General features: G+C 30.7%; 1 protein-coding gene across 6 annotated transcripts in view; it reads right to left on the reverse strand.

Moving 5' to 3' along the window:
- Positions 1–17396, reverse strand: part of LOC118186520 (uncharacterized) — a 47533-nt gene extending 30137 nt beyond the window's left edge. Inside the window, exons 1-2 of one of the 6 annotated variants that reach the window (XM_085820909.1) lie at positions 17245–17396; positions 9028–9299 (exon numbers count right to left, since the gene is read on the reverse strand). In XM_085820909.1, coding sequence (XP_085677035.1) covers positions 9028–9259 — 232 coding nt within the window. In that variant the 5' untranslated portion in view covers positions 9260–9299; positions 17245–17396. Of the gene's footprint in view, positions 1–9027; positions 9300–10707; positions 10848–17149 lie in introns of those variants that run through there. The other 5 variants (XM_085820908.1, XM_085820910.1, XM_085820913.1 and 2 more) reach the window with 5 other exon arrangements.
- Positions 17397–27862: the final 10466 nt, after the last annotated feature.

The following is a 27862-nucleotide window of genomic DNA, read 5'->3' on the forward strand; positions in this document are numbered from 1 at the left end:
AGAAAATATAAAATTTGAAATCATGCTAATTTTAAAGACTGATCACTCTTCAGTATGTAACTTGCCATTTCGTAGATTTAGTTCTAGGTAAAGATAATAAGGTGAGAGTAGTTTCAGTGAAAACAAAAAGTGGTATCTTCAAGACATTCATTAATAAAGTTTGTGTCTTAACCATGCCAAATTAAAACATAAAAAAATATGTTTGTAATTACTTATTGCATTTAACTATTATAGTTATTGATGTTCAATAGTTGCTGCTGTTGTTATGTTGATATTTACAATTATTTACCTGCATTTTATATTGTGAGACCGTGCAAAAATTTTTCATTTTAATGTTCAAAATTTTGAATGATTATATCATGTCAAGGAGGGCGATATGTTCTGTGTGCACACACATCTCAATACTAGCATTTGCACAAACGTTGTAAGGTTTTACTTAATTCTAACCAGTAATTTTTAGTTGGACTTTCCTGTTTTTCCCGATTTCAGTTTCCTACCGGAATGTAAATTTTGTACGACGTAGATGTAAATTCTCAACGTGTCTCAGAAGCAGTATTAAGCTGCATTTCAAGAGTTCAAAATAGTAGTAGTGGACTTTGTTCTGATGTTTATGCTGCAAGTTTAAAATTAGTTCTCTAGTTCCGTATTCCACACCTTTAAGTTTATACTGATATATCTTAGCTCAGCTTTCATGTGTGCAATCGATTTAGTGTTAAGTAAGCTACGGAGCCAGTCCGTAGATTATCTTACATTACTATTGAATTGTTACATTCTTATTTTCTGTTATGCCGCCACAAGTGGTGGTGATTTGTGATCACGAAGTGCGTGCATCTGTTTAATTTAGATTTAAATAAAAAGGTTATTTAAACCTTTCGTCTGCAGTATTTATTCTTAAAGACATAGCGAGAATTCACTACTTAGTCTTCAACAAAGGGTTTACAGGTTTCATACACATTTCTACACACAGAAATTAAGTACTTTTAAAGACCATTAATGAAAAAAAATTAAGGACTATGAGCAAATGGGAACTGAATAAATTCAATTAAAAATATTATCTATACCTGAATTTCATTTTTATGCCATTCTAAAAATAAATTAGATCTGTAAGTAGGATGCATTATTATTAAACATAACTTAATTAACATAATTATTAATAAGTTTGAGAATAAAATAAACTTTATGAAATTTATCAAACAGCATTACATATTTTACACTTTTTATTTACATTTTATTAACAGTTAGCTTTATGTTGATTTCTTTTTCATGTCTTATTTTGTCACATACTCAGTCTAGCAGTTTATTAAATAGCAGGTAGATTTTATGTCAAGCAGCATAGGTTAAAATGAGAAATAAAGTCATAATCAGCATGATTCACAACAAAAGACTGGCTGTTGTCACTGCTGCTACTTGCCTAGAGAGAGACCTGCTGATCAGAACAAACCTGAAAGGCCTGATGTAGGTTGCCAGATTTTGAAAGTTAGTTGGGCTCTGTACGACGCAGTTAGTGTCGTAGCTTCGTGTAGAGTTCCAGGGGTTTTAACCCAGTTAATATATTTTAAGGTTCCAATTAAGCCACTAAAGCACTAGAGGTGATAAGTTGTTTTTTATTATTTTAAGTCTCACTAGATGCAAAAAATAAGTTTAACACCAATTTTTACATTTTTGTCTTTTATCTTGTGACCACGGTAATGATTAATGAAGGCAATAACTCGCTTAAATATGCAGAGATAATTTTTAAGGGTTAAGCAGTTAGTTATAAGCAATTAAATTAGGTAGTTAGATAACCTTAGTCACTATGGATTTAAATGGTCACTATCGCATTTTATTTATTTTTTAACAATATTTGTTAAAAAAGCCCTATTAAAATTACAATCTAATAAAATTTCACAGTTAAAATGCATGTAATTTATGACATTGCTACAAAACATTCATCGTTTGTAGCACCAACACTTAAGATATTTACGCATCTTTTTCATTTGAAGCCTTCCCAGATACTTTGGCTAATTTATATCGATTTCGTTTCTCTTTAAGCATCTTTTCTAACAATTAGAAATTTGTGTCAATATGCAAACCAATGTTCTCACTAGTTTCTGCATACTCTATGTCCTAACTTGTCAACCTCTCCAAATGTACCTATGAGAGTTTACTTGATCTGGTAAAAGTTAAATAGTTTCAATCCCGCCCGACAGATGAGAAGCAAATTATCGCTATGTCTGAAAGTAACTACAGAGGTTTAAATATGTCTCTTATTTAAAAAGGACTTAAAACATAAAGGCAAGTTCTTATGCTAACAAAAACAATTGTTACGCTTAATTACCAATTAAGCTTGTGATGATGTAATTAAACAAGAAGACTCATTCAAACTAAAAATGTGGACTAGTAGTCAAAGAATACTGTAGAGATGTTAGGTATTTTAAAGCATGAGGGATGAAAAATAAGCAGTGCCCTTGCCGGGACTCGTACCATGGCCTCTGTATAGGAGCCCAGCGTGCTGACCGTTACACTACCAAGGCATGCTAACAAGGCAGGAGAAATACCTTATTAATATAATTTAATTTTAATTTAATCTGTTTCAGTAAAACGTCATAACAAATTCAAATGTCGACAGTGGTAATGCAAAGAAGAATAATTACAAATTATCATAGCTGGCAGGAACTAATGCAATTAGCAAATGGAGATCAGAAACACACCCTTGCCTTACACTCCAAAAATCTCAGTTTAAAAACTGTATGTAATTTGCATTCTGGTGAGGGAACAGAAATGGGAAATTATAGCAAAGGCTGAAATTATAAACAATTGAGTAATTTACATAATAATAACTGTACATATCTTTGAAGAATAATTTTCTTTCCCTTCATATATTCAGTTGCATTCTTGCACATTTCCTTTTCCTTTTAGAATTTTTGGATTTAATTAAAGCTTTCTGTTATTCTAAAAAAATTAAATCTATTTAGAATGTATATAAAAAGCCGCTAATTTTATTTCTTTAGTAATATGAAATATATATAGTGAGGTCTGGTTACAGAGCTGGTGTAGCATAATTTTTAGAATTTAGTGACACACCAAGCAACAAAATGGAAAACTTTTAGAATTTAGAACAGGCATTGGAAGCAGAATTTTGAAAGGCACCAGACAGCAGAATTTAGGATCCACAGAGACTGCATCAGGTGGCAAAATGCCTAGTGCCAGCCCTGTGTATGATGCATTAAGACATATTAGATGAATCTTTTAAATTGTCAGTTTCCAATTTCTTTATTAATAAAAACACTTCTTTCTATAATGCCTGTACATATAAGATTAAAAGTATTTTTGATATTTTCCACACTTATGTCTTGTGAAAAGTCAAGAGATTAGAAAAAATAAAATAATTTTGAAATGATTATATTTCATTCTTGCTCAGAAACTCAAGTATCCCACCATTTATATTAGAAATAGGAACAAATTATAACCCATGAACCCATTCAAAAGGTAACCATATTTGTCAGTGAATCTCCAAAATGCCAATTCATACTCAAAATGGCAGTTGTAAAAACAGATAGAAATTTCAGATGATTAAAATTACGGACCTTCTGCCGATTTTGGCGGTAATTAAAGACTTTTAAGGGCTAAAAATTGATTCCAAAAAACCTAAGGACTTTTAAGGATTGTTAAGGACAATACGAACCCTGGTTTAAGAGTGTATGCTCCCAAAGAATGCACACAGACACTAGCATTTTGAGCACTCGGATATTTTGTTATTTGAGAATATATGCTAAGAGTTTTAAAAAAATTCATAGCTGTGAGTGGTCATGAACTGTGTAAATTAATGTGAATAAAAGTTTTAAACCTTAACTATAATCCACAAGTCTATGTGTAACCTACATATTGTTTTACAATTTTGAATCTATTCAGTATAATAGTTTTATAAAAAGCATATTATCAAGATTTATCAAGGACTTTACACAGGTACAGAAAAAAATTGGTACATACAAAATATTTATAAAACCAGAAATAATTAAAATAATTAAGGTTTTGGATACTAATATGCAGTACATAGTCATTAAATAAAATATTTCTCTACTCTTTCAAAAAATTCTGCTAGTAACAGAAACAGACATTATAATTTACTTTCTCAATATCACTTAAAATTTTATATCTTAATAAAATTAATGAAAATATATGAAAATACTGTCCACGTGTATTTTCATTAATTGCATTTCATGTATTACATCTAATACACACAGCAAAATAATCATAGATTTAGGTAAGCATGCTTACCTAAGTAAAGACCTTTCATCTGCTATACCTTTAATTGATGATTTACAATCAAAGAGCTGACAAAGCAGACAAAATACAGTACAAAGTCCGTAACCTGGACTCGTCGGGACTACGGTGTATCTGGATTAAGGGTTTTTCCGGATTATAGATCATCAATTTAAATCTGGTTAGATGGCATTCAGAAAATATACAATCAAAATTATTAAACCGTAATTTATGAAATAAAGAGCAATTATGATCTAAAGGGTATCAAATTAAAAAAAAAAAAAAAGTATCACCAACAAAATCTATTTTTAGCATATGGAAAGAAAGTTTTGGTAAATTTTTCCTCGTCAACATTTTTCAGCGCATTTAACTTAAATTTGTAATCATCGCCAGGCATAATGTCAACATGAAAGGTTACCATACTCCTTTATTATTCAATTACTAACATAAAAAAAAAATGTTTCAGCATCGCTACATGAGTCATTACTCAATTTGTCATGTTTTGATAAACATGCGGTGATGAAAGGAAAGTATAATAAATAATGATTCCCCGGGTTGGCATCAGATCAACGATGTAGCTATGTGGAATGTTTGGATTTGAGATATATGCCAAGCACATACGCAGCAAAGGAGCGAAATTACTGAACGTACAAATTTATGCTAAAATAACTGTTCTTTAATAACAAGGTATTTTATTTAATGTCGAAGTGAAATTAAGAATCGGGACTCTCCAGATGTTTTATTATGCACGGAGGGGGGAATCAAATGTGCATGCGTAAAGCCTACGAGAAAATGTTGGTGGTGGTTTTGAGGTCTGGGTTTTAGATCATTCCGGATAATGGACGTCCGGATTTTGGACTTTGTACTGTATGATGTGAATGCATTCTTTTTCTGTGATTGAGTTCCATAAATTACACCAAAGTAACATAACAGATCAGTATTCGAAGTTTCACATAAAATGGTTCAAAATTAGTTTTTTCCCACAACTAAGGCTATTTATTGATAATATAGTCAAATAATTTATTTGAATTACATTTAGGAAAAACCAAACACTGTGCTTCAGAAATTTTTTGGTGAATGCACTAATACATTAGCTGAATAACTTAGAAGGTAATGTTTTGCATTGGTTTACAGAATCTATACATGGCTACTGAAAGTACTAAACATTTTCTCCTAAATTGTTTAGGGCGTAAATGGTACACATTCGTAATGCGTGTTCAACTCTGTAGGCTATGGACAACAAATGATGTGGAAAAATTCGCCTGGCAAGTTTCGTATCTGGCTAAAGATGCAATGATGTTAACAAAATTTTTAAGTTTGCAAAGTATTTTAATATAATTGACATATATGTACATTTTCTGCTGTAACAAGAACATTTTGATGAACGAATTGAACTATGGTTAGTCTGTAAATGTTACTTTGTTTCCAGAGGTAAAAAAAGAACCACTTCAATGTAGAAAAATTAAATGTTCCCAAAAATGCAAATTGACTGTTGTACCAAATACAGCTGTAGCACCCTCTATTTTGCAAAACAGATACTAAACGAAAAAACACTAAAAAACAAAAGTGATATTCAGCAAATTTTTATTAATAATGTGTTATAGTACGGCATTTTTTTATAATTCTGCAGAATTTAGAAGATATATTCTATGTAGGAACAGACTTTTTTAGTACTTCACTGCCTTTTTCGTGTGTATGTGTGTGTAATAATATACTGCTAAATTTGTCTATGTTGAAAGAATTAGACATTTGTCAACAAACCGCCTTAAGTGCCAAAGTGAATCGGGATCCTCCACGTGCTTTACTATGAAAAAGTATCTACTATGCATATGTGAAGCATTCAGCATATACTAAAGCAAGATGCTATTGTTGGAGTCTAATTCCTTCTCTTTCTGCAAAAAACTTCTAAAAAAAATCCTGGTGGTCCAGATATTCTGTATATTGTCATTCAGATTATAAGTCATTCTGTATATTGGACATCCAGATATCACACTTTGTACTGTATAAACACAGTAAAAGTAAATGGTAAATTATAAAAAGTAAAATATATATACATTTGGTACAACTCCGATATACGCCCTAATTCACCAAACGTGGAGATATGTCTTCTGCACTGGTGTTTGACACGATTGCATGTTGTATGGCAACCTTATTGACGTTGAAAAATCTTTTGCTGGAGTTCGTTGGTTCGCGTAATGCTCTGTGTATGAGAAGCTAGGGGGGGGGAAGATAAAATGGTGGAAGTTATTGAATTGAAGTTCGGCAAAAGGAAATATGGTCGTGGCCATCCTGTTAAGGGGTAGTGGGTATTTGGAGGTGTGGAAAGAGGGTCTGGTAGATTATTTTTAGTGGCTGTGCATGATAGAAGTAGGGATTTGTGATTATTTGTTATTCTTTTTATTTGTGAACCATAGTATGAATTTTCTGGATAGTGATTACGTGGCGGCATGTTAAAGGTGGTATGAAATTGGTATTTCTGCTGTTCAAAAAAGCATTTATTTCTGGTAAGTGCATTTTATTTTATTCTTGTTCTTATTTTGTAGAATGTTATGTTCATTGTTTTTTTAGTATGAATTTCTGTCGTTATTGTTCTTTTTTTGAATTGTTTGAAATTTATTTTAGTTATTTTGTTGATTAGTGCGTGTCACTTAAATTGTGCAATTCGTAGATGTTTTCTTAAGTTGAAACAAAACACTGTATACATGATATTCTTTAAAATTTACTGTTATGTTAATTTATTAAAGTGAGGTATGCATAGTTTGTAAATTCGTTTCTTACCTACATTGTGCAATTCGTAGATGTTTTTTTAAGTTGAAACAGGACGCTGTGTACATGGTATTCTTTGAAATTTATTGTTGTTATGTTAATTTATTAAAACGAGGTATGCGTAGTTCGTAGATTTGTTCGTTGCCTATATTGTGTCATTCGTAGATGTTTTTTTAAATTAAAACATATCGCTGTGTACATGGACTCTTGTCAAATAATTTTGGTTAGAAACTTTACGGTTTTGCTATCTAAATGTTTTGGATTTTTAGTTTAAATTGTGTTTTCGCGTTCGCGAAAACCGTGTTTTTGGAGACATTTAGACATTAAAGTTCGAAATGTAGACAAAACATTTAGATAGCAATATGGCAGCGTGGAGTTTTTCGCCAAAAAAATTTGGCAAGAAATTTGGCGACTTGAGGGCACATATCAGAGTAGTTCCATAAATTTCTTAAATTTGTTTGATATTAGGAGTACAATGTTAAAAAATATAAATATTAAAAAAGAATATTTGAAAGGGTTCATTTTTTAATATGGCAGAAGAGGGTTTTTTTTTTTTTTTTTTTTTTTTAATGCTCTTTCTGAGCATTGCAGGTTACCAATCTGTTTTGGGGGTCACTCCTGTTAACACAATTTTTCTTGTCTTTTGAGCTTATTAGTCAGCATCACTTTCTTCATACTTATGTCACATAGAACTCAACAGCAAAATCCCAAAATCTTTAAAAGTAGCATATGTTTAAAATTCTTGATACAGAGTTAAGTGTTTGATACATTTTTCTGTTTTTTAAGTTCAACATATCAATGTACATTTTTCTTAAAAAGATGAAATACAAATTTTTTATGAATTTTGGATCAGTTTGACAATTTCTTACTTTCAGATCATCGAGTTTGTTAATAAAATATTCATTAATAAAAAATTCATTGAACTCATTCAAAATTTGAAATAAACACAAAATTTCAAAATTTTGCTTTGAGATACAAATTAAATACGCGCTAACATTGAAAATGTGGACAGCTCCATTCAAATATTCAAAAGATGGTGACTTTAGTTGCTATCATGTTTCCACGGTGATACATGCAGACATAATACGTACAGATTTTTCATTATTTAGCTGTTTTTAAAAATAACATACGATGATAAAAATTTGGTGGCACCAATCTGAAAAATAAATTGGATACAAAAGTAATGCAGACAAAAAGTGAGTTTTGAGGCTTATAGCACCTCAAGTATGAATTATAAAAAGTAAAAAGTACACACATTTCACATGTATACACATTTTCACTAATTTTAGTTTTGAATTTACACATTTCTGTTGCTGTCAAATTAGCTTTGGCTCAAAAAAGTTCACTTTAATAAATGCTTCCTTTTAGCTCACATTAGCAAATTTTGCACTTTTTGATTATTGTGGTGACAGTGCCAAGTACGAAGTAAAGAGCCAAATGTAATTCTTTACAATTTTTACAATCAGAATCTACTGACATCATTGCAAATAAGTGGGAAAAATGAACACTAGTCTGACAGTTTTTTATTCTGAGATTTTCAATTACACTTTCGTTACATGCCCCCTTTCCTGTTTTCTTTATGAAAGGAAAGAATCGATTACATAAGTTGGCAAAGCAAAAAGGAAAAATAAAATGCAGCAGTGGCTGCTGCCTCCTAGATTTCTATTTGTTTCAATCCATATGATGGACTGTGTGAAATGACATAAATGTTTTCAGCAATGTTAAATGAAATTGGCAGCTTGACACCTCCTGTTTAATCTGAAATTAATGTAGAAAATCCATTTATTGTTTTATTTGTAAATTTCTGTATTTAATTGATTTAATCAAATACTTATTCTTTTCACAAAGTTGTATGTATTATTAGGGTTGCCAATATTTTCTCTAGTTACATTTTACACCAACATTTTGTTCTGCAACAAGTGGACCCTGTCAATCATAGAGTACCACACATTGAAATATCTCTCTATACATGTACAAAAAAGTATTCATACATCAAATATTTAAGATAAAAGTATTTACCTTCCACACTTTCAAAGAATTTTTCTTCTTTTTCAATTTGAAATTCATGTTTGCCTGTTAAGTGTTCCCGAAGATGTTTATATGTAGGAATGGCAATATCACATTTTGGACAACGTAACTTTGAAGTATTATTTCTTCGAGGTACATTATGTATTTTATTCATATGCCTCAACACATTCTGAGGATAAGTAAATTCTTTCCCACATAATGAACAGCAGCTTTTATCATCCATGAATCTTTTTTTTATATATATATAGTAAGTTATTCACCACCTAAATCAAATTAAATATTACTATAAATAACAAAATTATAAACTATTTACATATATGTTAAAAATCCACTAACATTCAAAATTAAAAACTCATATTTAATAGGAAATGAAAATAAAGTTCTACAATATTATTTTTTTCTCTTCAAATGATTGGACAATTGCAATTTTATGCATTTATCGGGAATGGCCAACCCCTTATTTGCTTTATCTCATCACAAACAGCATTGCTCGGAGAGCATCATTGGGACAACTAATATTACACATCTGTTGCAAACTGAGGTGAATTACATCTGGGGTAGAGTGACATTACCTTTTAGAATGTATGAGAATCAGATTTAGTCTTTAGTTTGAAATGTGACAGAAAATTTTGATTTTGAGTCTATCCTTGTATGTGTTACATGCGCTTCAATAAAGGTTTTTAATGTTTTTTTGAATGACTTTTGTCTTTCTGAATTTTCAAAATTTTCCAAATTGCTTGATTCTTTTCGAATTTTGTGGATTTTCACCCTCATTTCAATCAAATTACAGCTTTGCATTCAACATAAGAAAGTAGTATTCTCAACGGAACTAGTATTTTTGAATCGTAACCTTTGAAGTTTGGAGTTCCCTAGTGTTTTCTAAGTTTGAATTATTCTCTACAGATGGATTTGCTAGCGTTAAAGGCACAACAGAATGGATTGAGTATGTCATTGAAAGAAATTGAAAGAAAATTGAAAATGAGCTGGTTAAAGAAGTTATACACATAAATGAAGTTTTTTTAAACCTGAACTTATTGATAAGTTTCAGAAGCTTGAAATTTGTCAGTCAGTAACTGCTGATTGTTTACAGAAGATTGAAGATGGTAGGAAACTGTACACCAATGATTTTGAAGTAGCCAATACTTGCATAGACAGAAATGTAGAAATTTGTGATAAACTGGAAATGCGATTGCAGGAAGCTTTTGTAGCTAGAAATAGAAAAAAGAAATAATAATAACTATAAAAAATTAACGCTAAGAAATTTTCAGGTGATTCAAAGGATTACTTGTCCTTTTGGTGCCTATTTCAAAAGATTCATTAAAACTCCTCTCTACCTGATGAAAGATAAAAAAATCTGGTACAGTCTGTGCAGCCAAAATCGAAAGCTGAACCTTTAAATTGATTGTTTTACGGCAAAAGTGGGGAATTATTAAAAGCTCTTTGAACAATTTGGAAGAGATGATTTGCTGCTCCTGATTTATTTTGGTGATTTATTTAACATGGTTATGAAAAACGCTGTAACTGGAAGAACCAAGGCCGATTTGGCAGCTTTATATGACAAGCTGGAAGCAAAATTAAGAGATTTGGAGAGCTCAGAAAGAATGCAAGAAAAGTTTGTGATTTTCTACTTCCACAAGTAGAAAGTTGTCTCAAGGAAGAAGTTCTGCTTACCTGGGAAAGAAGGAAAAATTCTGAGTCAACTGATTCCAAGAATTCCCAAACTTTAGAACAATTGCTGAATTTTCTTCATCAAGAAATTCACAGCATTAGCAAAAACTGGGTTTGTTTTTCACATTAATTTTAAAAATAAGAGTTCAGTTCCTAGAAAAAGAAAAAAAATTGATCTTGGAATAACCTCTGCATTGGTAAGCCTTGATAACAATACAGGTAAGCAATTTTATTTTATTTTTAGAGAAGTTTAACCCCAGCGAATACGCTTTAAAAAAGCAGACCATTTAAACAAATTTTGTAATGTTAAAAATTATTGAACCATTTTCAAGGTAATAATTCTGGTTTCAATATAAAGTACCCTAAAAAAGGAGGGGGGGAATGCATGTAAAAGAATTCCCTCTCTAAATGCTGTAGAAGTGAAACTGTTTCCTTGCAAGCTTTTAGGAGCTCAAGGTGAAGAGTGCAAGATTCACACTTTCTGCCATTGGGCTAGCCAAAATAGTTACCATAAGCAAAGGAATTATACCATTACTGAACGTTCCTCCACCTTGAAATGAAAATGTAATACACACATTGTTTGGAGAGAATTAAGGGAAACTGAAGAAACAAGGTATTTTCTATCGAAGTCAGTGATTTAAGAAAGTCATATATGTATAGTTTTGAAGCTCATTCAGAAGATATATGAATTTATTCCGATAATTAATGACGAAAGCATTCAAAACAACTTGAAAGAAATAAAACAGACTTAACAGATTTTTTCTGTGAGGAAAGCAGCACTGCCCTTTTGATTGGGGTGATGTTTTGAGAAAATTGCTGACTGAAAGCTTATTTAACTAGATTCAGGATTAACAGCTGTGAAAACTAAACTCGGGTGGATGGTAACTGGGAAAGAGAATTCCTGCAAGGGTGATAGCATTTTAACTACTTTGCCTCTGAATGTTAGGAATATTGCTTATGGAACTTGCAATTTTAGGAACAGCTTATTCATCCCAAATTGTTAAGGGGGAAGTTCACTTAACTAAATTTTGGAGATATGAAAAAAAAATTAATAAGTTACAATATGGTAAACTTTCATATGATTATCAAAAGGTATTCCAGGAATGACAGAAAATTAATATCACTGAACATGTATTGAACTGAACTGAATAACTAATGTCACTATTTACCTCACAGGCCAGTGATTAAATAGTAAAGCTTCAAAAATTCGCCTTGTTTTTTATGCTTCTAGCCCTCTTTAAACAATCTTTAACTTACAGGAGTTAATCTTATTGAAACAATACCTGATATAGACAGTCTAATTAGGTCTAGAGGAGTACACAAGTAAAATTTTGTGAACACAGCACTTATCGTCCTTTTTTTAAATCTGTGGATGCGCCCAAAGTGGCACACTTATTGAATAGAGCTTCGAAAAGAGTGCTGAAACGAGCATTGTTGTCAATGAATTGACCGATGAGATGCGGAGAAACAAAGAATACAGACTCTCAGTTGTCCTAGATTATCGGTGAGCCCGGTCTGGACACACCTAGTGTCTCCGTTTGATTTTAGGCAAGATTTCAAGGTAATAATTTAAAACTAATATAGAATAAGGAGATTAGCATACAGCCAAAAAAAGTAACATAGAAATTTCTTTTCAAACAATTCCTTTTATACCCTAAAAAAAATCTGGAAGATTTCTTTGAAAAATGAGGGTCTTAAAAAAACTAAACATGGCTAAAATATATGGACTGGTTTGTGTTGAGCTGCAATCTACTATAAATAAAGAAGGTTCACAGTAACCTATTAATCTTTTTTCATTAAATTTTTCTGTGGGTACAGAAGAAAATTTTTAGGTGTGTCCAAATCGGGCACACTGTGTCGAAAAGGGTTAATCTTCCATAATCGGGGTAAGCGCGAAGCTTGGTGAGAGTTTTCAGTTTGGCCCAATTTTGATTTGGTCATGATTTCCGGCTGTATGTTTTCCTGTTTCAAACTTGGAGTATTTCGATGATTGCTAAGTGCGAGTTTAGTGTAGCCAGAAGATTTTTTAAAGTTAATTTTGAAATACTCTTTTTTTCCAAGTTTTACTGTTTAATATTTGCAGGAAATTAAGCTGTTATTAGTGGTGGAATGTTGGATTTCGAACAACGTGAAGTTTATAATTTATGAATGTTTTCTTTTAATTTAATTTTAATAATTTTTTCAAGTCAGTTAATTATTCATTTTTAGTTTTTTCTTGCATGTGGCAATCAAAAGATGTGGAATGTTTAAAGTTTTGAATGAAAATTGTTTAGTATGTTGAATTCCACAACGATAGTAACTTGTATATTTTAAAGAGTTTATGATGCATTTGTTCTTACTGAATTTGAATTCATTTACTTGGTTGTCAATTTTGAGTCCAAAGAAAGTGTTATACAATTTATTATTCATTACACTATTTTATCATGAATTACATAGAAAGGAACATGTTTTTAATTGCGAAGCTGATATACTTTGTTTTATTCACATAGTATTTTATTATCTAATTTTACTAATCTATTGACATAAAATAACAGCATTTCACTACAGCAAAACTTAAAAGTTACTATTCTGTTTACATTTAAAAATCACATCTTGGTGCTCACTTTGCCGACAAAAAATATTTGCCAGATTTTCAAGGCCAAAACAGTTTGGCGCCAACTTACCATGCTTATGATTAGCCAATCATATCAATATAAATATTAGCATAAGAATCATATAAGCACCAATCAGTAAATAATTGAAAAGGCTCTTTTGATGTTATCTATTGCATCCAAAGACGGATATTTTTTTAGTTTTCTTCCCATGTAATGCAGGACAGTAGGGATTAAAATAATCAGCACTTTTCCGTTTTGCCAGCGCAAATCTCGCCAAACAGACTTTATTAGCGACAACACACAGTATACACATAAAAAATTTGCATCCTAATTGACTAAATTACCGTGAATGGCCTTAAGGCATAAAATTGAACTATCTGGTAAAAATTATATGGGTACAACTCCCTATACACCCTAATTTCACGAATGTAGCGATATGTGTTTTGCGCTGGTTTTTGGCGCGGTTGCGCGTTGTATGGCAACCCTGTTCACGATGAAAAATCTTTCGCTGGAGATAGTTGGTTCGCCTCATGCTTTGTGTCTGAAAAGCTAGGGGGAAAAGATAAAATGGTGGAAGTTGTTGAATTGAAGTTCGGCAAAAGGAAATATCGTCGTGGCCATCCTGTTGAGGGGCAGTGGGTATTTGGAGGTGTGGAAAGAGGGTCTGGGAGATTATTCTCAGTGGCTGTGCATGATAGAAGTACGGATTTGCGATTATTTATTTTATTTATTTGTGAACAACAGTATGAATTTTCTGGATAGTGTGTCTGGCTGTCATATAAATACGATAGTGATTACGTGGCGGCACGTTAAAGGCGGTATGAAATTGGTATTTCTGCTGTTTGAAAAAGCATTAAGTCATGGTAAGTGCATTTTATTTTATTCTTGTTCTTATTTTGTAGAATGTTATGTTCATTGTTTTTTTAGTATGAATTTCTGTCGTTATTATTCTTTTTTTGAATTGTTTGAAATTTATTTTAGTTATTTTGTTGATTAGTGCATACCGTCTAAATTGTGCAATTCGTAGTTGTTTTTTAAAGTTGAAACAGAACGCTGTATACATGGTATTCTTTGAAATTTGTTGTTAATTTATTAAAGTGAGGTGTGCGTAGTTCGTACATTCATTTGTTGCCTAAATTGTGCAATTCGTAGATGTTTTTTTAACTTGAAACAGGATGTTGTGTACATGGTATTCTTTGAAATTTATTGTTGTTACGTTAATTTATTAAAGTGAGGTGTGCTTAGTTCATAGATTCATTTGTTGCCTAAATTGTGCAATTCGTACAATTTTTTTTAAAGTTTAAACAGGATGCTGTGTACATGGCATTCTTTGAAATTTATTGTTGTTATGTTAACTTATTAAAGGCGAGGTGTGCATAGTTCGTAGATTCGTTCGTTCCCTAGATTGTGCCATTCGTAGATGTTTTTTTTTTTTTCAAAAGTTAAAACATATCGATGTGTACATGGACTCTTGTCAAATAATTTTGGTTAGAAACTTTGCGGTTTTGCTATCTAAATTTTTTGTTTTTGTTTCGGATTTTTAGCTTAAATTGTGTGTTCAAAACGTGGTTTTTGCATTCGCGAAAACCGTGTTTTTGGAGACATTTTAGGCTTAAAGTTCGAAATGTAGACAAAAAATTTAGATAGCAATATGGCAGCATGGAGTTTCTCACCAAAAATGTTTGGAGAGAAATTTTGCGGCTTGAAGGCACATATCAGAGTAGTTCCATTCTATGTAATTGTATGTCAATATTGAAAGAAACAATCAATCTTATAAGAAATGGCTGCGACCTGTTTAGAAAATGAGGCAGGAAAGGTTACCAATGAAGATATTGCATTTGGCATTGTTTGTATCATTTTTGGCGACTTTATCACCTGCATCGGCAAAATGGAAAGGCACCAAATAATCTTATAACTAAAAACAAATTTGATAAAATAAATAAAAAACAATAAAGTTAAAATAATTTGGTTACAGTAGACTTTAAGGTACCTCATGTATTATCGTGAAGTTGTTGTTTCATTTATCGCTAAGTTGTCCCATTTATGAACCCGAGTAGTTGAATGTTATGGAAACCCTATTGTGACATAATCAGGTGCATGATTCAGGGAAATTTTGAATGATGGGACATTTAGTAAGCGCTTTTGTGGTGTGTGTTGGTTTTATTGTTTAGACGGTAGAATGGCTGAATGTAGTAAGATTAATTTGAAATTTCTGTACGATTTAGAACGATAGGGAAAAAGAGCGTTAATTGACTGGTGTGTAAATAAAGGTTTACCTAGTAGCCATTATAAGTGTCCTGTATGTAGGAAGGATATGCATCTAGTCGAATGTAAAAATCATTTAGATGGATTTGAATGGGTTTGTAGGAAGAAAGGTTCAGATGTGGTGCGTCACCACAACTGAACATGATATACAGATTCGAGTTCAGATAATTTTAGGAAGTTTTTGGATGCTGTTAAGGAATTTTGTGTGCCACAGCTAAAGACAAAGGAACCTCTAAATACGGTACGTGGATATTTGCTTTTTGTTGTGCTTAAAATGTATAACATGTTTTTCCTTTTTTATGTTATTTTATTATTTGGTTTAAAATGTAGTTTATTTAGATTATGTATTTTTTGTTTGCCTGTATTGTAGAATTGGGTGCTCCTTTGACTTTTTAAGTGAAAATATGTCTATGTGTACATGGACAAATTCAAGGGAGTCATTTTTGTACAATTCGGGGATTTTTTTTAAGTGAAAATAGGTCGATGTGTACATGGATAACGAGTTTGTGCAATTCTTTGTTTTTTTATTTTGGCTTTGTGTATGGCGCAAAATTCGCCATTATGTAAGCCAAAATAATAAGTCAAAGAATTGCACAATCTTGGTATTCATGTACCGCCCAACATCACCTAGTTTTGCCAAGGGGTACCCTAAAATATACTTTTACCAGTAATTTATCATTAATAAAATTATACACATAAAGCATACAGTACAAATACCTATTTTTATCACTTTCATCCAAACACTACATTCAGAGAAATACAAGGTTTTTATCTCGTTTCCATTCTTTAATATCAATATCTGGATAGATATCCAGTTTTCATTTTAAAATAAGTTTTAAAACTATTTTACCGCTTCATTTAGACTTAAGAATGCCCAAGAAAATTTTTTTTCAAACAGCATAATTTTTTAAAACATCCAATTATACAAATGTCATAATTTGACACGATTTAATTCAAATAGAACAGCCCTTTCACATGAAATTTAGATTTAATACACAACTGGTATAAAAACGGTTTTCTTTCAATATTTTTAATCCAATACAGACTATACATTTTAAAAATTGAAGTTTTAAACCACAGATGTAAACAATAAGATTTTAATACATATGCATTCTCAGATTGGCATATAATTAAATTAAATTTATTTTGAAAGAGGTAGTTAAAATTTCAACAGATTTATCATTTTAAATAGCATAAATATTTTTATGCATTATACAAATGACCATTCTCAAATTGCGCCGTTAAAATATTTAAAATCAAATGTCTGTAATTTAAAAACAACTTTTCAATGTAGATGAGTGATTTAAAATCCTAAAACATAAAAATAAAACGAATGCTTGTGAAAAGCATGTATTTTCCTTATTACTAAGAAAAACTGCCTGTTTTAAAAAACTACTTTTGTGCTTCTAAACATAATTACAATACTTCTACATTAAAACGAGATATATTTATTACTTAATAATTCCCGCGCATTCACGTTTTTTTTTTTTTTTTTTTTTTGGTGTTTGTTTGTTTTTAACTAGTTTCTGTTTTCGACAGAATTATTAAAAAAAATTCAATCTTAATAATAATTAGAATACTACCACCTAATATATAAATCAGAAGTTCACCATGTTCGTAAGAAAACAAAGCTGACAAAATATTATACTCAATATCAGCAAAAGACGTAAGAGGAACTCACAATATCTTAACTTCCAGCTTGTAAATATTAGAGCTGGAGCAAACCGCATGTATTCGTTACTGAGTAACGGGTACATCGGTTGACTCGAAGTACCGATTCGGTACTCACAAATTCATTTCGTTACTCGCATCTGTCGTACGATGCGGTTTGTTCGAGTACGAATGATGCGGTTTCTATGCGAATACGAATGATGCGGTTGCTGTTCGAATACCAAGGAGGTTAGAATAGATGGAGTAAGCATGACGTCACAAAATTGAAGCCGAGGAAGGATCGACAGCGTGACCAAAGAATCGCTAAGGAGATGGCCTGACTTTGGCGTGACGTCACGACTGATGAGCCAGCATGGCTGCTGTGTAGCGTACGGATAAGACGAAAGCTTTGTTTATAATTGTATTAAAACTGCTCAGCCAGATAAAATTGGTGAATGTAGTGAAGGATGTCAATCATTCCCGCTGCTACGCAGCTAATTTCATAAGTAAATGCCATAAACAGATATTTTAGTATTTCTATTATTCTGACTTTATTGCTGCTCGCTATTAGTTCAGCATTGCTTTGTTGATCGTTTCGACCTGATTTTGAGAAATATGGATAGATGTGCTGCACCAAATTGTCAAATCATTCTAAAAATAACTTTAGGATGTTTTGTTTAGCAAAAAATGAAAAAAGACGAAGAAGTAATTCTTTCTGGTCGAGATCAATGGATTTCGGTCGCAGGAGCGTGTTTTTGTGAAGTAAGTGCAGCTTCGTATTTTTTCGTAGCATATGAGAAAAATTCCCTTATTATTTTTTTTCAAAATGTGTACTTTCATTTAGCTGTCACTTATTGACGCTGAAATGATTTTACAAATATAAAATCAATTGTGGAATGTGTGTGCATTTGTGCAGCAAAATATCGCCAATACTGTTTTTTACTGTTGCTAATAGTTTATACTGTTTGTAAAATTGTATTCTATATTTCATGTAAACTTTGTCTCGGTTGGGATTGTAATAGGCGTTTTTTTATTTAAATTTTACTGTACGAATAGTGTATTAAAGGTCTATGCTGTATTTTGATTCTGATGTATTGTCGCCAAATATATCAGTTGGCGCCAGTCTTAAAAATTGGTAAGTATAACATAATTTATAAATTGTTAAGTTATTCTGTATAGTGAGGTAAATATATTCTGTGTCCTTCAGGAAGCTTCATAAACTTAATTATTTATTCTTAATTTTGTCCTATTTTCATATAAAAGTTAAAATTTTTCACAAAATTTCATTCTTAATAGTGTGATTAAATTCATTTAGTACATGAAACTGTAATTAAATACTAGTGTTTTTGATTTTAATGTTAAACTTCATACATGCTTTTGTTAAATTTGAAGGTGCATTTTGAAGAAAACCAGTTTGAATGTTCTAGGAAAGATGGGTTTAAAAAACTAAAGCCTTGTTTAATGTGTCTAATCCAACACAACTGTTGACCCCACAGCATGTAAAAGGCATTGGGTTTACCAAACTACCATTCAATGATATCCAGTTTTTAAAATGTATGTTTTTTTTTAAGTTTTATAGTTTTCATAAAAAATGTTTCATATTAAAAATGGACTAATTTGTTTTATAAATAAATCAAAATATTGAAATTCAGGCATTATATGATTAAGCTTTAATTTCAGTGCTTAAGAATAGATTAAAAATTGAAATTTTTAATAGATAATAATTCATAATACTGTTTAAATTTTGCTGTTATATATATATAATTAAATGTGTATTTTATTATAATAATCATATTTAAAATGAGGCATAAAAGCAACCTCAATTTGATATAGTTTTTGATTAAAATTACTGATTTCGAGGCCTATCAGACACAGGTCTCATTTCTTCAGATTTGCCCCTAAAAAAGAGAAACCTGTATTTGATTCCCTTCAAAGTCTACAGAGGTTTGTTCAAAATCAGGATTAAACTAAAATAACTTTTTTGCTTAATTTTAAATTTTACATATATATAGAAATATGCATTAAGTAAGCAAAAGAACAGTATTATTGAAAGTAATAATTTTGAGTAATATAATAATATGGTAATGTATGTTTTAATGTCCTATATGTCTTGTCTAAGTCCTCGCTTTCAGAAGTGGGGCTTCATTGTTTAAATAATGTAAAGTCCTTCACCTATTATAAATTTCAGATTTTACATAGAAATATCATACAAAGTAAATTTGCAGTACTCAATTACATTATTGTTTCCATCATTATTGGATTAATTTGAAGTTAGACATTAAGGTTAAGTATTTATAAAATGTTTGTATTTTGTTCACAAAAACTTCCATCATGTAGCAGTTACTTTTATGTTATGGAAGATATCAAGCTCTGCTAAATCAAATTTACTTTTGTGTGACCTTAAATCTTAAGCACCAATCGTAAATTTGTTTTGGCATATTTTTAAGAATTTGAATGAAAAATTTATTGCTACTGTGAAAGAATGATCAACTGATGTTTACCTTACTAATCAATGTCTTACAGTGTTGTAATGATTCGCAGGATTTTTCATAATGTGATGTTGCATATATGTTTTGATCTTATCAAATAAATATAAAGAATGTATTCCTAATCAGATATTTCTTCTTACGTAAGATTATTATCTATCATGATGTGATGCTTAGGATTTGTTTTTAGAAGCCAAAACATTATTTTTTGAGATGCTAATAAAAGCAATGTATTTTATTTATTTACTTACTGCTTTAAAACAGGTTTTGAATTAAGGCTTTCCCCTTCCTTACAGTATGCACATAAAACTCACTTAAGCTATATTTTTAACATATTAATGAGATATATGTAAATAAAATATGTCTCTTAGGGTAGCTTCTTTAATAGGTGGGAAAACTGAACTAAAATGGTATACCTTAAAAACATTTTATTGAAAACAAAAATACTATCATAACAGTGTCGGCTAAGATTTATTCAGATGGTTTTTTTGCATTTATTCTGGCATTTCCCCATAAATTCATATAAATAAAATTTCAGGTAAAGTAGGTCTAGCATTATATCATTCTATACAAAGCTGTTGACTTTATGTATATTCTATATAAAGGTGTTGACTTTAATGGAAAAAATCCAGTTACTGTGTTTTAATAAAATTTGATTATAATGGAATGACTTGCACTGTGTTAGAAAAAAAGAGTGAAAAATAACAATTTTTGTTTTATTTTCACTATAAGTACAAGTATTTTGCATATGTTTGTTATCAAAAGATGTAGATTTAAAGCTAAATAATACTTTTGTTTTTACTTATGCAGATTAATTAATAAGGATATTAACTAATTATAGAATTATTGGTACTCTTCTGTTATCGGGACCGGATTCAGAAATCTCTATGTGGATGTATATTGAATGTATGTATATATGAACCATGCATATGTATGTGTGTATACATACATTTTTGATTTCCATCCCGATAACAGAAGAGTACTGAATTATCATTAAATATTCAGATATGTGTAATAATATATTAACAACATTGTTTCACGAGAAAATAGTAAAATTAAATTAATTTTAATAATTTTCTTGTGCCATTGCTTCAAGGAATGAAATTTGAATTTAACAAATATTCACTATTTCTATAAAGCAAATATAAAATTCTCTACTCATATAAAGCAAATATAAAATTAAAATTTTAAATTTTATGTATGTTTTTTCCCTTGTTTAATTCATAAATTTACCAGTTTTTCTATGTAATGTATAAAGTATTTTCTCAATAGCAAATGTATCGGTAAATTGTGTCTAAATTTTGTGTGGAAAGGTATTCTTTTTATTTTTTATTTATGTGTGTATTTATTAATTTTTAAAATTTTCTTTTTAGCTAAATAAAGAACAAAAATAGTATTTTTGATATGGAGTTTTTTTATATAAAAATATATTTTTAAAATATAGATTCCCACAGCCATTAGAGCATTGAAATAGTTTTTATAGCATTCTGCTAAAACATCAAAATTTAAAGGTGTATATCTCAAATCAGTATTTAAAATCATAAAGCTTTTAGCTACCTTTTTCTGGATCTGCACACAAAATAACATTTTTAACCAAATTGTTGCAATAATAGACATTCGATTCCATGTGAGCAAACTTCAAACTGCATATTAAAAATGATAAACAAGAAGTAGATTAAAAATGAAAAACAAGAATTATTATGCAGACAAGCTATTAAATTTTTCAGAAGTTTAAAATGCGAACTTGCTAGATATATTAAAGCATCAGCATGTATTTATCCACTTATCATATAAAATTTGCTTACAATTTTAGAAAAGTAACTTTTGATTCAGAAAAGCTTTAGAAACTTAAAAATTACTGAAGTTTTCTTCATACAAATTTGTAGCCACAGCTTTAATGTTCTCTAAATAATTTAACATGTAATGTAAATAAAAGTAATATGCTTAACTCCATCAGTACTGAAATGGTATAGTTAAGATATTAAGAATTATCATACAAGTACTGTATTGAAAGGCTTATAATTTTTATATAATACATGAAACTACCTTGAATTATAAAAGAAAAGTAGTTACATAAATATGAAAACGTGATTTCAAACCCATTATAACCTCATGGAAATTAAGAATACAGCTGCGGGAAATCTCTTGTCAAAAAGTACATTTTGAGTTGTCTAACATTATGCATGTATTGTATGCATGTATGTAAAAGTATAAACTGAAAATTCAGAAGTAAGTTGACAAAAAAGTTTTTGTAACTTATATATGAATTTGAAGTATATGTGAAAATGTTTTAAAAACGCATCATGAATCATATGAGAAATTCGTCATTTTAAAAAACTACGAGAGAGAAGTCACACATCTCTATATGAGTGCGAAAAATCGGAACTTAAGATTCTCTAAAATGTTAAATAATTAAAGTTTTAACTAATACGGCTAAAGAGCCAAAGATTGGCCCCCAACCGAAATTGCAACCCTAAAGGGTCGCAAAAACATGGCTGACGACTCACACATATCAGTCGTGACGTCACGCATCGTGACGTATCATGGCTTCATTTTCATTGCATGGGAACATACGGGGAAGGCTTACTCCATCTATTCTAACCTCCTTGTCGAATACGAATGATTGCATCACAATGCGCTCATATTTTTCATAGATAATTTTGAATTTTTTTGGGCATCGGGCAAACTCTTGCTTACATTATGTGTTTTAGTTGAAATACTATTTAGTTGTTGATATTTAAGAAAATGAGCAATTTTGATAGCGTGAAGCGTTATTTTGTATTTGCTTTTTACTATTGCTATTTATGTTTGTAATTTGAAAATTTAGATAATTCATCTTTTTTTTTTCCCTTGAGCGTGCCATAGTCAGATTTTATTGATTTGAAATATTTATATACTGCACTTAGGTATTGTTTATATAAGAATATGTAGGTTAATATAGGTTCTTTACTTCCTTGTATCAAATAAAATGGTAGTAATTATTGTAATCGAGAAAACGTTTGGGTATCATATTTTAACGGAAATATCCGTTTTTGACGATTACGGAATCCATGTGAATTATTTTTTGGGCTGACGCCTGTACGTACGAACACAATGAAAGACTCTCTCTCTCTCTTTTTTTTTTTTTTTTTCAAAAAAACTTATTGTTAAATGTAATCCCATTTACTCTAAGCTGATACTTATGACTAATGATTCTGACTTTAAGTTGATACTTGAAAGGGATTTTTTTCGTGATGTGTAAGTACGTATATATGCATTTTGCATAACTCAAAAACGGTTAGTTATAGAACGTTGAAATTTTGTATATGGGTCCGTGATAACATCTAGATGTGCACCTCCCTTTTTATTGCAATCGGTAATACTACCAAACGTAAATATGTATATATATATCAAATAAATTATAATTAAATGTAAATTACACACACACACATACTTTGCTTGATATATATATATATATATATATATATATAATAAAAGCCAAGTAAGGCGAAAATAAAAGCTTTGGCTTTTATTTTATTTAATTATTACTAAATAAGTTACTTGACTTTTATTTTCGCAATCATTGGTTGTAGTCAGGACTTAATTTTTAAAATTAGAAGTGCTGGAGCTCTATGGAAGGCAATCAGGAAAGATGAATAAATAAATAAATAAATAAAAATAAATAAAATAAGTATTACAATAATAAAATAATTAGCAACTAGAATATTAAATTATTATTATAATTCAATAAAAATTTAAAGACAAATGAAAATTTAATTAATGAATAACTAAGTAATGAAATAAAATACCAAACATCGTCTTGTTTGGGGGGCTGTGGCTAAAATTGCAATTTAAGAACTAAGCCGAGCATAAGCTAAATTTAGGCTTTTGATGAGCAAATAATATACTGTTTACCAGAGTATAGATAGAAATTTGGTTATGTAGCCCATTCTTCTAAAACGACGTTTCGTAGCTGCCTTCCATCACCAATTCCTCTTTTTTTTTTTTTTTCGGTTTCGGTTTATTCGGTTACAGCAAAGCACACTACGGCTATTGCCTACGGGGAGGGAAGCCTTCGTGTAGGATTTTTTAAAGAAAACTGACTCATATGCAAGTTACACACGGGAATAACAATGAAAACGCCCGTGCAGCTAGCCGTTAGCCGGGAATTGAACCCCGGACCGAACTATTAGTGCTCAGCGACTTTACCGCTCGAGCTCTGGTGGGCTCTTTTTTTCTTTTCATTCGCTGTTTAAAAAACGGGTGTTCACGATAAAGTAAGCACATGTTTACTTGAATTAAAATGGGTTAGACGATGTGACTCTTCCTACTTTAATCTCACTTAGCTTTTGATTTCTAATATTGATTCAATGTTTTCTGTAGACAAAGTATTCTGATTAGAATAATAGATTTCAAACATGGTCAAAAGGTGTGTATCTGAATATAATTAGGTTTTTATAACATGGGGCCCATTTTATTAGTTTCACATAGTTCTAAAGCAATTGAACCACAGCATCGTTGTTTTGAAAGAAAGTAAAAATGTGAGAAATGTATAATGAACATTAATATACAAGCTTTATTAAAAGTACTCAGCCTTTTAAAACGTGACCGTCTGTGCTTTTAGAGGATTTTTGGAGCTCTGTGCATTTGCTCTGGCATCTTAAAAAAGTGATGTTCAATATCAACGTATGTTTATGCTCTCACAAATACACGTTTCTTTCAGAAAGCGACCTCTTAGAAGTCGTCAATAAATGATTCAGTATAGTTATTTTCTAATAGACCATAGAATAAATTTATTTTAACGTCAATTTAAAAATGGCTGCTTGTACTAAGAGTTAAGAGCAATAAGACTCTAATTTTTCTTTCGCAATTAGCTATCATGCCAGCTGAATTGTTTTCTGCATAACCTTTATTGTGTATAATTGAAATATTTAGCTATGCATTCAACAAATATACAACAAATGTAAGACAAATCATTAAAAAAATTAAAATTTGGAACATTAATGATAATTTTTTTGTTATACATAAAATATTATTAATGAATGATGAATTTATATCATATTATATATAAATCAAAATTTAAACTCCTATTCATTTATAATAAATTGAAGAAAAGCTATAAAGTGAATTAATTTTTAAAAACAAAACGAAAATTAAAAAAAAATTTGTCATATACCTAGAATCTAAAAATGACGAATACTGAATTTTACGACTCATGTGTGTATGGGTGCACTTAATTACGGCAAGGCACACTATGGCTATCTGCCTAAGGGGGGATGCCTTTGTGGAGGACTTTCTAAGGGAAACTGGCTCGTATACACGTTACACATGGGGAAAACCACGAAAACACCCATGTAGTAGGACCGTTCGCGGGATTCGAACCTCAGACCGAACTAACAGTGTTCAGCGACTTTACCGCTCGGCCGCTGGTGGGCCGTTTTACGACTCATATAATAATAAATGCATGTTCATATTGTAACAGAAATTTTGTTAGAAGTCTAGCATATGTATAGTTATTTGTGATCTTTTAAAACTGTCGTAACATAATGCATATTTATCATTATCGTGAATCAAAACATTATGCTTTACATCCTTACAAATATACGTGATAGATTTTAATATTTATTTCTGCATATACTTACGTTTCCCAAAGACACGAAAGCAAGTCAAGCAGATTTTTGTTGTATTAAGCAGACTTAAGTTCTCTGTTAGCTAGTGTAACATAATTTCGGATGTTAGTGTAACATAATTTCGGACTCTATGAGCCTTCCAGAATTATTAGCAAAATAGTGGAAACGTCTTTACAAAGTGTTTTTATAAGGAAACAACAGATGTATACTGAGCAGTGATCAACTGATATATTTCTTAAATGATTTGGTTTAGTTGATTATGACAAAACACACTGGGGCTATGTGCCTAAAAGGAAAAATGCCTTCGTAGAGCACTTTCTTAGGAAAGCTGGCTGGTACGTAGTAAGCTGGCTTGTAAGCTGGTACGGGGAAAGAAAACCACGAAACGCTTATGAAGCCAACCCGTTTGCCTGAGATCGAACTCAATACAAATCCCAAATGGATGAGAACCAATGAAAATAAATGAGATCGAACCAATACTTTCCCAAATACAAATACTTTCTGTATTTGTATTTGGGAAAGTTTTATGGTCATTATGAAAAAGTGAAAATTTGATATGGATTCCGTATGACTTCCTTCTACGACTATTTAAATTATGCTTATTTTTTCTGCACTTCATTTAAACTTATTTCCTCGAATTATTCTAACTCAATTAAGCGATACCCAAAGGCAAGTTACAAATGGCATCAAACATTGCAAATTTTGAAACTAAATTTCCTGGTCAATCTTTGTCCTACAGGACTCAAACTTCTTGTATTTTTCTTTTTCATAACGAGTATAAAGGTTTTCCAAATATAAATATAGAAACCAGAAGACGACATTAAAAGTTAGATTTCATAATTTGCCCAAAACTAATTCTTTTTTAAATTTGACATTGACAAAATATGAATATTTTCGTCATTTAAAATACTTCTGTATTTTTGTTGCACCGTATTTAAACTTGCTTCCTCGAGTTATTGACATTAAATTACATTAATTCCATTATCTATCGGAAAATAATTATAGCAAATCATCTATTTACGACATCTCTAAGAGGTCACCTTTTAAGAGATCTCTATTTTTTGGGAACATAAACAAACATTGGTAGTGAACATCATCTTTTTAAGACCACCACAGGTAAAATCCTCTAAAAGCATGAATGGTTGCATTTAATAAGGATCCATTACTTTTAATAAGGAATGTAACATTAATCTTAATTATACATGTTTTTGATGTGTGTGCCAAAATAGTGATAACGTACTTCTGTTGCTTTAGAAATGTGTGAAATTAAAAAAATGGATACTATACAACAAAAATGTTATTATATTCAGATACACACCTTTTGAACACGTCTGAAATTCATTATTCTGCTCAACATAATTTGTCTGCATAAAATATTAAATAATATTAAAAAATCAAAAGCTAAGTCGAAGTAGAAACAGTCATCTCTTCTAAAACATTTTAATTGAAGTAAACAGACGTTCGCATTATCGTAAAGTAAACACCTATTTTTCAAACAGCGGATGAAACGGGAAAGAGGGAATTGGTGGGGGGAAGGCTGCGAACGAAATAACACTTTTTCGAGCTGGGGATTAAATGAGAAAGGGCGAAACGATACTAAGCCAATAAGACAAGATCTGGTATTTTACTTTATTATTTAATTAGTCATCATAAATTTAAAAATTATTTTAATTTTTATTTGTTTTTACATTTTTATTAAATTGTACTTATAAGTATTTTATATTTCAGTTGCTAATTATTATGTTACTTTAATTATTCATTATTTTAATCACTATTTTTTGTCATTTTAATTATTAAGTTTTTTAATAAGTAATTTTTTTGTTATTTTAATTACTAATTAATATTATTATTGTAATATTTATTTCCTTTCTTTCTTTATTTTTTATTTTATTTTTTCCTGACGGCCTTTCGTAGGCCCTTCTGACTTTAGAAACTAAGCCCTGACAGCAATAGAAAATTTAATAATGAATCATATCCAGTGCACCAAAAAATAATAGCCAAAATAAAGTGAATTATTTCTACCCAAAAAAAGGCGACGGAAAACTAGAATAGCTCACGTGATTCAATACAATGCGACGTTTCAAAGCCCTTTTTAGGGCCGTAGACCGATAAAATAGGCTCAGTATACGGATACCGATCGATTTTACCGTAAGTAACGAGTAACGATACGATAGTAACGAGTAATGGTTCACCGAGTAACGAATACATACGGGTACACAATTTCTCGTTACTTCTACAGCACTAGTAAATATTCCTCGCTCGCAAGAGATCTTTACGAAGCAAAAGGACAGACAGACAGTGTAGAATGGGCGGTTAAAACCCGCCGGGAACCAAAGCAGCTTTGTCGGGAACTGGAGAAATTCAACCAATCAGAGAGGACCGTTGCGCCAGGAGCTGTTGGCATCATTTTCCGATTGCGAAACGCAATTTTTGTGCATAACTGGTTTACAAGAAAGGGTGCTAGTCTGGTTGACGGTTGGCGTATTTTTCATCCTCCTTAGGAAACGCAACTTAAATTTGGCGATTTATCAGGTCTTGGCAAAATTGTGTAGCG

The sequence above is a fragment of the Stegodyphus dumicola genome, chromosome 7, assembly GCF_044657685.1.
Source record: "Stegodyphus dumicola isolate Sdum_Otavi_A_Nest chromosome 7, ASM4465768v1".
NCBI classification, from domain to species: domain Eukaryota; kingdom Metazoa; phylum Arthropoda; class Arachnida; order Araneae; family Eresidae; genus Stegodyphus; species Stegodyphus dumicola.